General features: G+C 36.1%; 1 protein-coding gene across 1 annotated transcript in view; it reads left to right on the top strand.

Annotated features, from left to right (window-relative positions):
• The window catches only part of Naaladl2 (N-acetylated alpha-linked acidic dipeptidase like 2), an 835422-nt gene that overhangs the window by 209353 nt on the left and 607045 nt on the right, over nucleotides 1-19024 (top strand). The window contains exon 2 of the mRNA XM_041659204.1: nucleotides 9389-9890. Coding sequence (XP_041515138.1) covers nucleotides 9389-9890 — 502 coding nt within the window. The remainder of the gene's footprint in view (nucleotides 1-9388; nucleotides 9891-19024) is intronic.

Consider the following 19024-nt stretch of genomic DNA (forward strand, 5'->3'; position numbering starts at 1 on the left):
CATTATAGGAAATACTTTCCTTTCTATAATTGTTCTTTCCATAAACAGACTAAAGATAAATTCATCACTGTAATAAAATTTAGAACTGGTTGTTGAAAACCAGACATGGCAATTTTTATAAAACATTAACCAAAATGTCTCTTACCTATCTGCACCGTGTTATTTATTAACAAGGCGTTCCCCACTCTGGGGGTATTGGAGAACAGGGCTCTATTCCTCATTATATCTGGTCCTTCTTAATAAGACTTGACACATCTAGTTATGTTTCCTTTTAATTAGAGCTGAATTTTAATGTTGTTGTAAACAAATTTTTCTTTGGGCACCCAGCTCACCAAAACAAAACAAAACAAAACAAAAAAACTCTTAAGACTTATTATTAATTACTATTTGGAAAGCTCGACCTTAGCTTAGACTTGTTCCTATCTACTTCTTATAACTTTAATTGACTATATCTTTTAATCTACGTTTTTTATGTGGCTTATTACCTTTACTCTGTGCCCCCCACTTTTTCTCTTCATTTGGCTCATGACTGACTTTCTTTTTCCCATAGTTCCCTATGTCTAGAAGTTCTAACAATACCTCCTGCCAAGCTATTGACTGTTTAACTTATTAAACCAAACCCGGTGACACATCTTCACATAGTGTAAAGGAATATTCTACAACAGGTGAGAGGTCCAGATACTTCTCTTTTCTTGGATTTTATGAAATTTTTGTATTGAATTTTGTTAATAAATCATTTGCAAAAAGGTTAGAGTGTTTTCAGTGCTGTGAACACATGCATCTCATTTACTTTTTTACTGCAAATTTAATGTATGGCTACTTATGCTTTAAATACATGCAGCTTAGGCATACAAATATTAAAGAGTTATCCTAAGTTACACAGTGCGCCTAGAATATGATTGAAATAGTCTTAGAATATACACTGTTACTCTGAAATGTATAAAGGTTGAACACTGACATAGTAAAGTTCTTCTTGTAGGAGTGGAAAGGTAGAACAATAGTTAAGATCACTTCTTTGAGAAAATGGGAGTTTTGAGTTCCATTCCTAGCACAACTACTGGTAACCCAGCTCCAGGGAGGCCAATCATTCTTTCCTATTCCATGTTTACATGCACGTACCCCACAGAAACATGCAGAGCACAGTCAAAAATAAATCTTTAAAATCTTAATTTTCTCCTTGTGATTATTCAATGAAAGCAAATGCTCTGATCATATCCCTAAATAGAATAACTAATGCAGATCTTATTGCCTAATGTTTTAAAACATTTATCTACTTTCTCAATGTTTTGATAGCCACCATGTCATGATAGACCTGAAACTTTCACAGAATGTATTCTACACTTAAAAAATTCCAACTTATTACTATACTTCCTTTTATATCTATGTAATTTTTTTTGTTTCAGTCAGTATGAAGTTGATGAAATAATATTTAGAAAATTAGGCTTATATTAAGCATGTTATAACACTATATGAAACTTCCTTATGTTTATATGTTTATGTGTGTATGTGATATATGGTCATGTTCACTCAGTTGTTATGTACATATATGTGCACATACACATATGTACAATTGAGGAAGCCAGAAGTAGATGCTGGATATCTCTCTATATTGTCTTCCCCATTATTTTGTCATGTTCTATCTGTTACAGAACCTGGATTGCAATGATAAGCTAAGGATGACTGGTTACTGAGCTCTAGAAATTCTGTGTCTCAGCATTCCCAGGTCTGGGAATTACAGGGATCCAAGCCATGTCTGTATATCAGGATTCCCAGGTTTGGTGTTACAGGGACCCCGTGCAATATCTCCCTTTGATTTGGGAGCAAGGTATCTGAAATCAGATTATCACACTTCATACTTACATAAAAAGCATTTTGCCGACTAAATCATCTCCCCAGTTCTGTAAATTTATTATATTGATCTAAGCTTATTTTAGACTGAAAAAATATTTTTAATTCAACTCAGAGCTCCTTTGACTTTTCTTATAGAAGAATAAGTATATGTGAATGAAAAGTGCTTCAGCATTTGAATTTAAAAATGTTAATATAGGAAGATCTTTTCTAAGTAAAGATCTGTTGAAATCAAAAGAATGTATTAGACTATGCATTAAACACATTTTTAAAAAAGGATCAAATATCAGACTATAACGAGTATGCATATTGTTCAAGTTTCTACTAAAAGAAACATGACAAATTCTATGGCTTTATCTATACAAAACTGCATTTTTTTTTCCAGGGAGATTTATGGAGTGTGCTGAATATTTACTTTCTTTTTTTTTCAATTTGATATAATCCTGAAACATCTGGGAAAGGGAAACCCTCAACTGAGAAAATACCTACACAATATTGGCCTGTAGAAGTATTTGTGGTGTTTTCCTGATTATTGATCGATGTGGGAGTCTCTCCCAGCCCACTGCCTGTTGGCCCAGCTCCTATTACTGAGCTGGTGGTTCTTGGTTCTGTGAGAAAGCAGGCTAAGCAAGCCAGGGAGAGCAATAATCCTCCATAGCCTCTCTATCATCTCCCATCTCCAGGTTCCTGCTTGGTTGGATCTCTTGCCTCAGCTTTCCACAGTGATGGAAAGTGAGCACTAAGTTATATGTAAACAAATAAACCTTTTTCCTCCCAAGCTGCTATTTGTCATAACATTTACCATAGCAATAAGACTAAACTAGGACATAAGATTAGCATAGTTTAAAGTCTCTGTGTTTGTACTACTTTTAAGCCACTTGAAGTGACATAACACCTTAAGTTTAATGGACTAAACATAAGAGGTTTAAGTCACAATTATATTATCATAACGTATATCTACAATTTGTCTTTCCCATTTCACTCTGGAACTCAAAAACATTACTTAAAGGAAGTATGCTATGTCACTTACTTGCCTTTTAAAGTACAGCTGTTTTATTTTATAGGGAAGTACATTCTTTGGAGGAAAGGAATCATTTACTTTTTCTCAAGATATCTTAATAATTTTAGTCATTTGGAGTTTATTTTTCCATTTTGTTTTTATTTGGTTCATTGAGTATGGTACATAAAAATAAACTGCTAGAGAAAATACTAGATGTTATATTTTATAATAAATATAATGGCTTTGTGGGAGCCTAGGCAGTTTGGATGCTCAACTGACTAGACCTGGATGGAGGTGGGGGGTTCCTTGGACTTCCCACATGACAGGGAACCCTGATTGCTTTTCGGGCTGAGGGGGGGGGGACTTAATTAGGCGAGGGGGAGGGAAATGGGAGGCGGTGGCTGGGAAGAGACAGAAATCTTTAATAAATAAATAAATAAATAAGAAAAAAAATAAATATAATGTTTTCTATAAGAAAAGAAAAATGTTAAATGAACTAGTAAATTTAATGTATGTATTTTTTGCTTTTAAATTTACAGATGCCTGAATAAAATGAATTTAATATGTACATAAATTTAATATACATAAATTGAATTGCTTTTCCAGGTAAAGGATTAAAATTTTCCATTATATATGCTATTACAAACTCATTTTCTTGACCATTTTTCAAAAATTCTTCTGATGTTTATTATATCAAGTGACTCCACCACTCTTTGATGCAGGTAGTGCTCCACCAGATGGAAGATTTTGTTGAAAAATTATTAGTGTGTAATGAGTCTGAAAGTGGATTTCAGGCAGGCATCCATCCCGGTGAGGACCTCGTATCTGTATCTGCATTACACCCTAATTGATGGCTCTGCCTGATGCTTGAGAGGCGTTAAATTGCTGATGCACGTGTGATGGAATGCCCATTGTCAGGCTGGAGAGGAAAACTTGCTCTCACCCTTGCTGTCCACTTTAAAATGATTTGTAGGGAAATGACTTTGAATGCTTATGTTAGAGGTCAGAATTATAATTATCACAATTCTTTCATAGATCTCATATGCCAAGACTTCATTGCAACAAGCTGCGTTTGCCTATAATATTAAAAAACAAGAGAAGTGAAGGGGGAGCAAAGAAAGAGATTCTTATTCAGTTATACGTGAGGAAAGTCTAGATAACTACATTGAGATAATGGCTGAGCAAACCCATCAATTGTATATAACCAAAAATGTAAAGATAATGTGTGTAAAAGGGAAAGGGATGAGAAAGGGAAGGACATGGTATATAAACTCATCAAAGTACATGATGTATTTCAAAGAAATTGTCCTTTTGAAACATAAACTATTTACAAAGAAAATGCACAAATAGGCTTTGAGGGAGAGCAGAGAGGGTATAGAATACAAATGAGATGAAACTGGAAAGGAAAATTGGGGGCTGGAAGTGAGAAAGTGAGAACGGGAGACGTTAGAAGACAGAAGAAAGGAGTATCAACAAGACTGCGTATAAAAATCCCGTAAGGAAATAACAGTGGACCTGTGTCAGGCCAGCGTATTTCAACTAAAGAAAGAATTACTTCCTTTGTGATAAGAAATTTCAGTTTATAAAAGATATCAAAATAAATTGACTTGTGAGGTTTTATTTGTTAGATTATCACTTAATTTGTAGACATAGTTTTACAAAATCTCAGATCTTTTTAGGGGATTTGTTTCCAAACGCCAGCTTATACTTTCTGATTGAAGAAGTCAGATTTGAACACTGGTTTGTTCTGTGTATCCAGAGTAAATCTTTCATTCCTTCAGCTATCTTTGGGATTTTCAGACTACACAGTATATTTTGTTAAATGCATCATTTATACAGAGTGTTATTGTGAGTCCACCTCTATTTCTTATCAATCATCACTTAAGCTGTCTGAAATTGTCACCACCCTGAGATGTCATTCATTTTATCTGCGTATTTTGTAGTGATAAAAACAGAAAGCAAGCACAGAGTCATAAAAGAACCAAATAAAACCAATGATTTTAAGCAAATGCTGGGTTTTCTTAAATTGTCTGGGCAAAATTATTTTAGAAAAGAGTCAAAACTGAAGGAGTGAGAGAAAGAAAAATATAATACAAGAAGCCATCCCCGATGTTCTAATACCTACCAAGTAACAACTGCATGATTATGGCTAATATGTCACATTTAGTTTGGATATACAGACGTTATTAGTTTCTTCTGTCATTACTTTGATAAAATGCCTTGCAAGAAACAACTTAAAGGGCAAATGATTTATTTAGTTCATTGTTCAAGGATATACAATCCATCAAAATGGGGATGTCTATGCAGCTAGGGTCTCTGTGGAAGTCGGAGATTTGCTGTGCGGCTTTTTACGTCCCCTTGGATCTAGAGGGAAAACTGAGAGCAGCAGTAAGGCAGGACTATAATCTTCAAATACCAGGTTCATATCTCTTTGACTGTTCTCTTGGCCATATATCCAGAAGCCTCCATGATGTTGCAACCGCAAGCTGTCTATGGGGCACATTTTCCATTCATACCGTGGTATGGACTAAATTTAAATTAAAAATACAAAAACAAACCATAGTATGTATATATGGCTATTTTATGTTTTTTTCCCACCATTCACAATGTCTTACAGAATTACATATTTATGTTACATTATATAATTCATTTTATTTATTTGTTCTTTTGTATTTATTATTTTTTGTCCCTAAATCTTGAAACATTGCTCCAGATTCTTTTAATAAAAACTGCAAGTAGTAGATAAGCTTCGGTTCATGTTGCCATGTTTAGAGAGGTAACATCTTTCCAAGGTAATAGAGAATTCCTTTCCTTTTCTAAGTTCTTTTCCTTAGCATTGAGACAGCATCCCAGCATGTGAAGCATCCCTGGATAGCAGCCATTCTAAGATTTGCAAATGAACTGTGTTCATGCTTTCTGATTTGTAATATTTTCCTTGCCTGATTTTGTGGTTCACATTCCTCCCCTTTGGGTAAAACTACCAAAAGAACTATGTTTTCAAGATTTCTTTGTTTCTCTTTTTCTTTCTTGCTTTTCTTTCCTTCCTTTCTTCTTTCCTGCCTTTCTTTTCTTTCTTCCTTCCTCCCTTCTTCCCTCCCTCCCTCCTTCTCCCCCTCTCTCTTCTTTCTTTCTTTCTTTCTTTCTTTCGTTCTTTTTTTCTTTCTTTCCTTCCTTCCTTCCTTTCTTCCTTTCTTCTTTTTTTCCTTTCTTTGTATATTTTTGTGTAGGAGTGCTGTTCTGAATGTTTGTTCATGTTTCATGTATGTCTAGTGCCTGTGGATGCCAGAAGAGGTCAAATCCACACAGTAGTTTTGTATTCTAGGAGCTGAATCCATCTCCTCTTTAAGGACAGCGAGTATTCAAATTCTGAGCGCTTCTCTCCAACTCTAAGAATAGATATTTTTAATGATTTCCATTGTTCTGTGACCCACATATGTGGTATCTTCCTCAATATGTTGTAACTGTCCAGTTGTAGTGGTTAACCAGGAGTAATTTCAATAACCTGTACTGTCTGGGATTCTGTGGGAAATCATTTCTCAAAGAGAAATAATCCTGGTACTAGGTTTGTATTTGCTAGACTGTGATGGCTACTAGAGGAGCTGTTCCTTTGTTATAGGGTAATTTGTTTTAAATTCTCTCTCTCTCTCTCTCTCTCTCTCTCTCTCTCTCTGTGTGTGTGTGTGTGTGTGTGTGTGTGTGTTTGAAGCTTCTACAGTAGTAAATTTCCATATGACATTTTCAAAAGGTCTCTAGTGTTCATTACCACATCCTTTACCCTTTCCTCCCACCCCAACTCACAGAACCCTTTTAGTTCCATTACTTCTTTACCCCATTTTACCAACACATTGTATCTCCTCTCCTCCAAAAGCCCTTCCCATGTGGTCTCTCACAAATTTCCTGACCTCTATGGATATTCTAAAAGGAACACACATATCTACATATTCAACACAAACATACACATACAAGAAAAATGCAAATAAAGTTAGTCTTTAAGGGTCTGAATTTCTTCAGTGGAATCTAGAACTGCAACATGATTGGATATAAGAGCCTGGGACTATATGCCACATGCTTGAAGGGCGGGGCTACTACTGTCATTCAAATCAATTAACATTGTATTAAAATGAGCTTAGTCACTTACCATTATCCACATGCAGTAGTGCATCTCTCAACTTTCATCAAAGCAGCTTCTTGTTGTAGTAGATGGTGATCAGCAGAAACCCACACACAACTTGTCAAAATACAGAGAATAAAAGCCTGTGAGTGTTTAGCACTAATTGGGACTTTGTAGCATATGCTATTCCCCCAAGGCATAGGGATGATGGAGGAAGAGGGAGCATAAAGACAGTAGGAGTCATAGGCTGTGTATGAATGTAATAAAACAGTGTTCTGGACAGAAGACAGTTGTATTTATGAACTCACAGCAGTTGGGGCACCATGCAGAATACTTATACAAGTTCAAGGCAGGCAAAAATCTCAGTGTGGAGTCTTAGAAGATGGGTGCCCCTTTCTGAGGACCTATTTGCAGTTGAAACTGCTTGGAAAGAGTATATTGGTTTTCTTTAAGGTTCTATGATCCCACTCTTGGTAGGACCATGCTCCAGGGTTGACCCTTCACCCGAGTGTAATTGCAATCACTGTGTTTAAATAACCAAATGAAGGGCATGAAATTGGATGAATAGAGATGTGGGGGTGGATTTAGAAGGATTGGGGTAGGCAGGTAAATATGATGAAAATACATTATATGAAATTCTTGAGGAATTAAGAAATGGTATTAAAAATAATAAGAAAGCTTAAATTCATTCTTTCCATATATTCTATTAGAACAACTCTGCAGATTTTGTCTGTTCTTTTGTGTTTTGTTTGTATTTGTCTCTGAAGATTGATTGTCTTGTTTCCCTTGTAGGTAGAAGGACCCATCCATCTTTACCATTGTTCCTTCTCCTACTGACTGATATAAATGACATACTCTGTTTGGGATTAATTCTGGATAAGAATGAATCCTAGTTGACAGAGTAGTATATGAGAATTTTAGAATTATATTTTTATTGTGCATGATTGAATATTAAGTTACATGTAATATTCCTAAAAATTGAGAATTTTTCTGTTATTTGGGTTTCTGTTAGCCAACCTGTGAGACGTCAGAATTCAGTGGCTGATGCTACCTTCTCTCATGAGGTCCTAGTTTTTAATCTTCTTTGTTAATGTTAATGTTGATTTGTCAATGACTATCATTAAGAATTAACTTCCAAATACCACTTGAGCTTTGTGCTTTGCTATTTCTACTGGGAGATACAGAAATATCATCTCAGCATCCAGCTAAGATGACAAATCCAGTACATATAAAAAGTAAGTGGAAACACTGTAGACACTGTCATTTGCAGTGATAATGTTCCAGTGGCTTTCAGAACTGTGACTTCCTACAATTAATTAGCTGACTTATCCTAAAACCACTCTGCAGGACACAGCGGACAGTCATCCAAAACTCTAGGAGAAAACAACTTCCATGTGCCACTTGCAAGGTTCTGAAGCTAAGACCCCCCATGCTGCCAAAGGGTTTGGTCTTTGGACCTATTCCATGCTGTACTTTTACTTAAACTTCACTGATCTAGGCTAGTTCACGTCATAGTTCCTGGGAGTACTTTACTCCTTTATGACTGCTTAAAAATTTCCAGCCCCTTTCTTCAGCCACGGCTGTATGAATGTGCCATGTTTTCCTTCATGCAGTTCTACAGATCGGACCCTTGTTGATGGCTTTACCGCTTCCAACCTTAGTTTGCAAAAACCACTCTAGTACACATAATCATCCTAAAAATGTTTATCCTTTTTTCCTCATAAGAGATGAAATCATTACTTCATTGTATTTGTCCTTACATCGTTTAACGTTGTTTCTAAAGTGGTTAACATTAACTGCATGTTATACATTTTGGATATTTGTGTGCTCCGGTCACTCTCTACAGCTACAGAGATTGGTTGTGTATGTGTAGATTTTAATGCTTTTTAAATAGGATTTCTGCCAAATACTTTCAACTTTTATTGCTTAGATCTTATCTATTGTATTTAACAGAGAAATAGGATTAAATTGCTTATCACTAAAGGTTGCTTTCCATGGGGAAATGATTACCCTTACTAAATGTAGGGGGCATGTGTGCACATGTGTGCACATGTGTGCACATGGGTTGAAGGCAGAAGTCAAGGGCAGATGTTCTCACTTTTCTTATACAGATGGGTCTTGAACATGCACATATATCTAAGATACCTGTCCAGCAAGGCTCAGGGATTCCATGTTTCTGCCTCCCGGGTCCTAGGATTGTAGTGGTCCGTAACCATTCCAGTCAGCTCTCTTGCCTGAGTATTGGAGTCTGACCATAAACCCTCATGTTTGAGCTACACATGCCTAAGCCATCTTTCCAGACATGAATCATTGAAGTTTTATGCTCCCACATAGACATCCTTGTTAAATTTTTTGTTTTTACTTTTAATTTTAAAAATAAAAAGCTTATTTTAATTTAGTATAATTTTCATTTTCTCTTATTTCCATAGGTAAAAAGATGGCTTATCAGAAGGTCAATGCAGATTTAAGAACCTCAGGAAACTCACCTTACTTAGACAATGATGACATCCAAGCCACTGCCCTTGACTTAGAGTGGGATATGGAGAAAGAACTGGAAGAACCTGGCTTTGACCAGTTCCAGCAAGATAATGCTGAGACTCAGAACTTGGGGCACTCAGAAACTTTAGAGCTCCATCTCGATTCCATTCAACCAGCTGCTTCACCCAAAGGAAGGTTCCAGAGACTGGAAGAAGAGCCTGACTATGTTACGCACTACCCAAGATCGGCACCAAAGAGCAAACACTGCAACTTTTGCTACCTTTTAAAAATAGTTTGCACAGCCACAACTTTATTTATTTCTGGAATTCTAATAGGTTATTATGCACATATGAATTGCCCTTCTGATGACACACCATCAGGAACAAAGGACCTTCAGTTATACCAGGATATTCTCAAGACAATCAAAGCAGAAGATATTAAGAAGTCTTTCAGGTAGGTGCAGAGGAATGAATGTTGGGATGCATTTTCTGGAAAAGAAATCTCTAAAGAGAGATTGCATTGGAGATACAAGCAAGTTTGTCAAGTGGGTGGATACAACTTACGCCAGGAATAGAAACTTATGGAAGGATATCCATTTTCAGGTTTATGCCTCTGCAATATAAATTTATGATGTAGTTCTATGAATTGATAATAGTAAGCATGACTACAATGGCAACTAAAAGATTCTAGCCTATGCATTTTCTCCCTTTGAGAAAGCCTGGTAGGCCACGTTGAGATGCAAAGATGGTTTGAAACAAAGGTAATAAAAACTAGGATATTTGTCCTATGGTTACAAACTTGATTGGCACTTATAATGTGCTTTATAGGATGAGATAACTGCCATTAATTACTCAAGGGGTATTTGGACTGTTGACACCCTGCATTCTTCCCCTTTCAAGTAAGCACTCTCTGTTTTAAATATGCCAGATTCCAACCATCAGACAGTCCAAAATGCTACGTTCTCAACTGCGCATAACTTAGTGGATAGCTATGGGACCAGAATGCATTGATTACTCAATCAAATTATAATAAACCAGTCTTATTGAGAACTTAATCTGAGTTGTTAGGAAGAGCACCAATGTCACACATGTGACAATTTGACAATTGTGTTTGTTATTGGCTGGCAGTTTACATGCATAATAAAATGGATGGAGAAGTAATACTGGCAAATGTCTTCCGAGAACTTAGGAGAAACAAGCATCCCTTTAATCATTTATACGTAGCTGGAGTCCAGCATTGCTGCCTCCCCAGGATGTTTGTTGTGGGTGACAATGATTTACAGCTGCAGAGTTGCTGGCAAATGAGCATGTCTAGTGATCTTCCTGGGAAAACTTACAGGGAAGATGTACGATGTGTAGCAACGCTGATGAATTCTAATACTCTCCCTGAACACATGTCTGAGTGACAGATGGGAATACTGTTCTTCTGCACAGCTTGTCTGCTTTTCACTGCTGCTTAAGCATCCATGGAAGTGTAATTGGCAGGTGGTAATGCTTTCTATGATATGTCCCAATGTAAACCTTCTGTACTGAATTGAGTTAAAAGTTGTGTTTTAGAAAGATCTACTGTGTCAGTTATGGGTTGACCTATACATCAGGAAATTCCATAAATATTTCAAGCAATGAATATTCAATTATTTTACTTTATTTCATGTGTTGTGTAAGGTTTATGTACACATGTATCTGAAGAGATCAGTATCAGTGGCTTTCCTTATTTGTTCTCCATCTTCTTTTTAAGATAGTGTCTGTCTCTCTTTGAAGCTGCTGTTATATATTCACCCAGTTGTCCAACATGCCATGGTGTCTTTCTGTTTTCTTCTTCCCAATACTGAAACTGCAGCTGTTACTCGTAGCCATGCCTGGTTATTGCATGGGCGATATGGAAAGAAATCACATATGCTTGCAAGACATGTACTTTATTGACCAAGCTACCTCTCTAGTCAGCCTTTGAACAGTAGATATTCAATATCGGTCTGTTATTTCATCACTGGTGAAGAATGTGAAACTTTTCAGAAGATAGGGAGGCAGTCCAGAATGAAGCCACCATTAAACTTAGAAAAATAAACGGGTGGAAACTGGACTTTCCTGTTTACACAAGTGCAGGCAGGATGCAGCCTCAACTGGGGACAATAGCAGGTCTGTAGAGGGTGAGAAGCATAGCATCCCAGTTTGCTCCTGCCCCTCAGGGTCCTAGAAGATCCTCCAATGACTGAATCCAGAAGGATGCTCACTGGGAAACTGCTTCTAAACGTGTCAGAGGCTGAAACAGGGAAGGGAAGAAGGACTTCATATGCCTCTGGCAGAGGGGTGCAGTCTCTTAAACAGAACCAGTAAAGTAGAACCATGTAACCAGTAAAGTAGAACCATGTAACCAGTGAAGTAGAACCATGTAAAGCTGGGTTTACTTCACCAAGGCATTCAGGTTCAGTTTACTTCACCAAGGCAACCAGGCTTCTGCAAGGGACTGTAGATTAATTTGCTCTTTAACATTAAGGGAATTGCTTTCTCCCCAAGCTACATGTCAGTTTTCAGTTTATCAGCAAAGTGTAGTTCATGGACTCAAACCTAATTTTTTTCTTTACTTTGACTTAGTCAGAGTTAAGTCTGTATGAGGTCATGGGGGATTTCCTGTTTGATTTTATTTACTAACTAGGCTACATATATGTTTTCCTTCTTTTCACCTTATTAATTTTGCTTATTTTTCAGCACTTTGAAAAGCTTGCTAATATCCTTATTTCAAATAAACAACAAATGATAAAAATTTAAATATATAACTAAGTAAAAGTACTATTTTCCCAACAATGGAACTTGAAGGTGTGTGGATTTTATTTTCTAATTAAATGAAATGAAATCAACTAAATGTGATATATCTAAACTTAGCTCCAAAATACACTTTACACTGGATTAGTCTATAGGAATATCCCTTGGTAAGACACATATTCAATTGTGCTCTATAAAATTTTTATATTCATATGGTTTTCTTAGATAATAGTTTTTGCCCAAATACGTTTATACTAGCTCTCTGAATAATATCCTCTCAGTCAATGTCAGTTTTTCCTCAAAAATATTGTTACTCCATTGATCAACAAGTCTGGTCCTCTGCCAGCACCATACTGTTTTAATTACTATAGCTCTATAGTACAATTTAAGATCAGGGATGTTGATACACACTAGTTATTTAGGATCTTGCTTGCTATCCTGGGTTTTTGTGTTAATATAAGAAGCTGAAAATTATCTTTTCTATCCCTGTGAATAATTGTCTTGTAATATTGATTAAGATTGCATAGAACCTACAGATTGCTTTTGGTAGGATGGTCATTTTACTCTATTAATCCTGAGTGTATATTTTAATTCAATAATTTTCTTGGGTTTTGACAATCCAGATACCATAAAATATAGAATGGAAGAGAAGTATGTACTCTAGATATGTCTCCTACTATTTCACTTTACATAAATATTAGGATAACATATGCAAATGCTATAAATTATCAACCAAAAATCACCCATTCTAGTACCTTTTTGAAAAATAACTCTTACCTTTACCTATCAATCAAAAAATTGCATTGTGCCACAAATATTTTCTTGATAACTACTTTAGATGTATCTTCAATTAAATATACTTAGAACAATGTTTGCAGTTAATGAATGTAAGTATATATAACCACACTAACATACTGCTTGGTGGTAAGTGCTATAGGTGTTAGGAACTTTCTTCAGCCATTCCTCATAAAAGAACATTTAAGTTCTTCTAAACATTCTTAGAGATAAATGTTTGTATTTTTATTTAATTATTCTTTTCTCCATAAATGCCTGGAAGCAAATAACCACTTCAGAGAGTTTAACTTAGTTGTTAACTTTGTAATATAAAATTGCTTTGCAAAACCACCAGTCTTCTAGGTCCTCATTACTGTTTGTTTTTGATAGACCAAAAATAAAGTTATATCATTTTTCATTTGTTTATTGACTTCATTTGTATTTCTTTTTGCTTATATCAACTATTTTTTAAAGAATCTACCTCACCTAGATTTTTACAGGTCCAGAAACAAAATATTATAATAGAAAAATAGAATGTGATATATATAGCAATTGTTGAGTTTATTTTGTAGTTACATTTTTAAATTTTAGTTTTTGTTTTTAATTTCATGCACAGATATTGTATTTAAATAATTTCCACCCCTTTCTAGCTCTCCTCCACATCCCCCTACCAAAGTCATGACCACTTTAATTATTATCATTTTACACACGCACACACACACACCACATATTAATTTCATTTCATGTAGCTCGTACGTTCATGTGTTTTGAGGTGACAACTTGCGACTGGATAATGTAGCAGGATGCTCATTTGGAGTGGAAGACTAGTTCTCCCTCTTTAACACCTATTAATTGCATGTAGATTTTTTCATCTGTGAAATCTCCCCCATCGTCAGTAACATGTCACGGGTATTGTCATTGTGCTTGCTTTGTATAGTCAACCATATCCTTGAGTTTCTGTGCATGCAGTTTGCTGTCATGTAATACTATCTCACAGCGGAGACTCTGGTCCTCTGGCTCTTACAGTCTTTCTCCTTTCTCTTCTCCAGTGTTCCCTGAATCTTAGGTGTAGTAGGGGTTGTCTTGTCAATGTATCAATTTGGATTGGATACCCCACAGTAAATTGTTCTCTATCTTGACCAGCTGTGGATTTCTATAATTATCTGCCTGCTTTAAAAAGAAAATAATTTTATGAAGGGTGAAAGCTACACATATCTGTGAGTATAGGAGAAGTATCTAGAAGGCAGCTAGAATACAGTTAGAAACTACTAAAGCAATTTGGGAACAGGACAATAGTAAGTTCTCAAAGGCTGTTGACGTTATCAGCCATAGAAAGATAGTTAGGTTTATAATAATAAACCTCTTTCCTGTTGAGTGTGCCTATGTACTATTAGCCATCAACTTATTTCTCCCGGATCTATGTGCCACTGTCATACATAGTGTTCCATGTTGTTCATTGTTGTAGTTTGTTAGCTTTGATGCAGGGTGGGGTTTTGATAGATTTTTCTCCCTTGACAGCTTACATAACAACTCCTGATACTATGAGAGCTTGTCCTCAGGGAAGAGGCTTCCAGCCAAGCCGCACTCAATTCTACCATGTCTTATTTCACAAGTGTAAGCAGTTCTACCCTTCTCAGAAGTGACTGAGGGCAGAAAATAACCTACAATGTTTGGAGTCTTTCGTGCTCCCCTGTTCAATAACTTGACGAGAGGATTTCCATGCCTGGCACTGTTCCGTTGTTGTTGCTGCTCTTTGTTTTTGTATTTTGTTTTAGATAGCCTGTGTGTCTTGAAGGAAGCATTACCACCTCAAGTACCATAATTTCTTTAAAATATATAGGTGTGTGTACATGTATATATGCATATATGTATATATATATGTCTGTGTGTTTACACATATGCTTACATATGTATGCATTTTAGGCAACTATGTTTTCCTGTGACTTTTCAAACATTCTTGAACTTATTTTCCTTCCTCTCTTCCTTTGTCTTTGTATTGCCTCCCTCCTAAATCCCCAGCTACCCAGCTTTGATCCATTTTGGTCTCCATGGTACTTTGTCCTGCTCTCATTCCTATAGATGCATTTTGTTATCAAATGCACTGTAAGTTTATCAAATGTAACAACAAGATAAAGTTCTCTAGCAATTTGTCTCATTTAAATATCTACACTTCTTGGAGTGTTTTAATTTATTATCTGCCTTGATACAGTGAGTTAGACATGTATGAAGTTACACTATGAAGTCATCTTTATGTATATAAAACACTTTCATCCTTAGGTGGGGATTAACTGTTCAAAAACCTTTAAAAATATTTTAAGTACTTTCAACATTGTGGTGATGATTGAGAGCCTGCTCAGAAACATAACCAATTGTGGCATTTCAGAAATAGTAATATTCTAGTAATTATTTTATTTAATATGAAAAATGGAAGTTGGTTCTCAAATCCCATTTATATTTGATATTTTGAAATGTATTTTCAAAGATCATTTTCTTCCCTCTCACATACTCTTCCTTCTTTCTTAAAAGAAGTATTTTGTGTATATTCCTATAGGTTTATACCTGGGAGCTCAGTCTTCAAAGGCCACAAGATGACATCAGATTCCCCAGAACAGAAGTTCAGTGGGTAGAGAACCACCCGGCAGGAAATGGGATTAGAGCTTAGATTGTTTTAACTACTGCTCGGTCTCTCTACCTTCTTTGTTCAACACTTTTCATGTTCTTTTACTTTACTTTAGCAACTAATTTATTTTATTATTGTGTGTATGTAATAATACTCTGTACCAGGTAACCCTACTTAGAACATTTTAGTTAGGTGTCTGTGATTTAGGGACACTACCCAAGGCATGACAAATGGGCAAAATACTTAAATTCCTTTGCTTTTCTCTTACTCCTGTACCCATGAATCACAGCACTTGGCACTATTGTTTCTAACTCCTTAGAGTCCTTTTAGTTCCACACATTAGCAGATCTTACTTCAGAGTCAGAGGAACAGAAGGGAAGTTCTTCCAGTATTATTCTAATGGGATCGCTATGCTAGATCACGTGATGAGAATCAGCTTTATTGAAATTATCTTTGCCAGAGTATCCATTGCAACACTGACAGGTGACCGTCAGTGAATTGCCGTTTTGTGATCCTTCAAATTTGATCACCTTGAAGGAGGCTGCAAAGGCTCAAGATATCTAGGACAGAATATGGATGTGTTTTCCTCCTCTTCTCATTTCTTCCTTCTCTGTTCACAAGGAAGAAGAATGTAAAGAGCTCTGCTGCCTTGTGGTCCCTTGATTCAGCTCACCTTCTAGCTTCCTTGTTATATAATGTCACTGTGTTTTCTGGGCTCAGTTCCCACACCTGCCATTCATCATTCCCACCTCTTTCTATTCTAAATCTATTCTTTTCTTCAAAAAGAAATGAATCATTGATGTTGCTCCAGAATATTCAAAACTACAATCTTCACCTAAAAATGAAAGCAGAAAAGTCCTTCATGAATACCGGGGGTTAATGTCTGCATTATCAAAGAGTTAGATAGAGTTTGGTGTTAGTGGCATTTTTGTCCTCTGACCAACAGAATCTGTCATATCTGTTGCATCTGTTCTCCTGTGTTTTATACCAAGGCCCATTCCTGCTGTTCTTCGCTACTGCCATTCTCAACCCAGAACTGTCTCTCTACTTCTTGGTTTTAGTCATTGCATAATTGTTCTGGCTGAGTCTTCTTCACCCTTCTCATTCTGTTCTTTTTCTTTTCTTTTTTTTTTCATTTTACATCTTGTATTAGAGAAGAAGATAGCAAGAACATTGGGACAAATGAAGAAAGCATAAAGGCACTGCTATTTTAATTAAAGAAAAATGTGTAAACGTATAACCAGTGTCATAAGTCAAACTATGCAAATGATGACTGAATTTACTAGAAAAAGAAATGATGGTTTCTTAAGGAAGTAATTAGATATTCTACCATTGAGCTTCCACATTACAATTATACATTGTCTTAAATTTAATCATAAAAGGAATGCATAGGATATGATAATTTAATTATGCAGAGAACCTCATTACTCTGAACTTTAGATAAAGCATTGCTTAACTTAGAATTATTTAAAGTCATGAAGAAAGACATTACTATTTTTTACTGATTGAATAAGACTCACAGATATATGAGAGTTAAAGTCCTACCTCCTCTTCAGGTAAATGAGGATTGTTGAAAACAGAGGTTTTGCCTGCATTGCCCTCAACTTGCTCAAATACTAGCTGCCTAGAGTGTATGGTCCAAGTATCATCTCTATCATAGCTCCTTCATGTCACATACATTTTGTATCATTTTTCCTCTCTCTATCCCTGCAACTAACTCTATGCACTTCAACTACTTAGGGGTGTACTACTTTCCACAGTGGAGGGAAAAAAAGAATTCGACAAATTGAGTTCTAGACAGGAGTTCAATAAAACTAGCATTGAAGAGCATAGAGCCAGCACATGGTTGCCCTTGATAAACCTTTCTTTCCTATGCATTATCCTTTCAATTGCTGGAAAATAAAATGACATTCTGATTACGCATGGTTCCTTAGTGATTTTTTCATATATTTAATGCACATTTTAACAGTTTGTGCCCAATATTAATTTTTAAGTTGGAAGGCTTTGTTTTTATTACATAAACATAGATATGAAGTTCTACTACAGTACAGCTGAGATTGAGGGGGGGGGACCAGTTTTTACTGGCTTTCTGTTTTATCTTGAAGTATCACTTTATTTCTATCCCCTCTCTTTCTTCTTCCTTCTCCTCCTCCTCCTCCTCCTCCTCCTCCTCCTCCTCCTCCTCCTCCTCTGTCTTCTCCTCTTCCTCCCTCTCTCTCTCCTTCCCCTTCCCCTTCCTGTCATTCTCCTTCTTCTTCCTCTTCTACTTCTTTTCCTATATCTCTTTACTTCACTCTACTGAATCCCTCAAGTCTTACTGTACAACACAAAAGAACCTGGAACTTGCTGGGTCTCACAGGCTGATCTCAAACTCATGATCTTCCTGTCCCTGCAACCTGAGTGTTGGGAATCTATATGTACACCATATTGGTGCTTTCCTGAGAGTGAGATATTTCTATCTCATTCATCAAGATCTCTAGACTGACTCAGAAGTTTGTCCTGAAATTTGTTTAACTTTAATATAGTCACATGCTTTTGTTCTTTTTCTTATGAATTGATTATAATATGCTCTTATTTCCATTCACCATCTTGTCTTATTCATTTCAAACAGAAGCAAACTGAGTCAGGTGTAATAAAAAGAGATAAAAGAATCATTTCCTCAATGACCATGCATATCGGCTTCTTGCTGGCTAGCCCAGCTTTCTAGCATGCCCACTGTAAAAGTGTTGGCAATGACAACAGTAGCTGGAGTAAGGCGGGGTTTCAACAAGTAGAGGTTGACAATGGCGTTTTCTCTTTAACAGTTAAGGAAATCAAGATTCAAAGGTCGGGCACAGTCATGTGAAAGTTAAAATTTGAAAGTCCAAAGCTGCAGAAATCGAGGAAGATACTTGAAATTTTCTGCCAAAGACATCAATTCAATAGTCTCATAAAGATGCTTTACATGTAACAGAGTAATGCATATTTAAAATAGATTATATAACATTTATCAAAGCAAACTAAATATTTTATCGTATTCACTGGAAATTTCCAACAGGTCTTTCTAGATGGGACAGAAACTAAATATGGCTGGTAGTTTAAGTCCACAAAACAAATGAAGGAAACATCACACACACACACACACACACACACACACACACACACTCACACACACATGCACATACTCACACACATGCACACACACATACTCACACACACATGCACACACACAAATACACATACATCATACACACACATGCACACACACAAATACACACACACACATGCACACACATCATACACACACATACAACTCTTGTTGTCTTTGTTTCTCTGGAGAACACAGGATATATCTATACTGATTTATGGAACCTAAATAAAATGGTATAACTTAACTCGATTAAAAAAATCCTGTATAATTTTATAATAATTTAAACTATCTCCCCTTAGGAACA

The sequence above is a fragment of the Microtus oregoni genome, unplaced genomic scaffold (assembly GCF_018167655.1).
Source record: "Microtus oregoni isolate MIOR12 unplaced genomic scaffold, Mior012 000010F_ref0000083, whole genome shotgun sequence".
NCBI lineage: Eukaryota > Metazoa > Chordata > Mammalia > Rodentia > Cricetidae > Microtus > Microtus oregoni.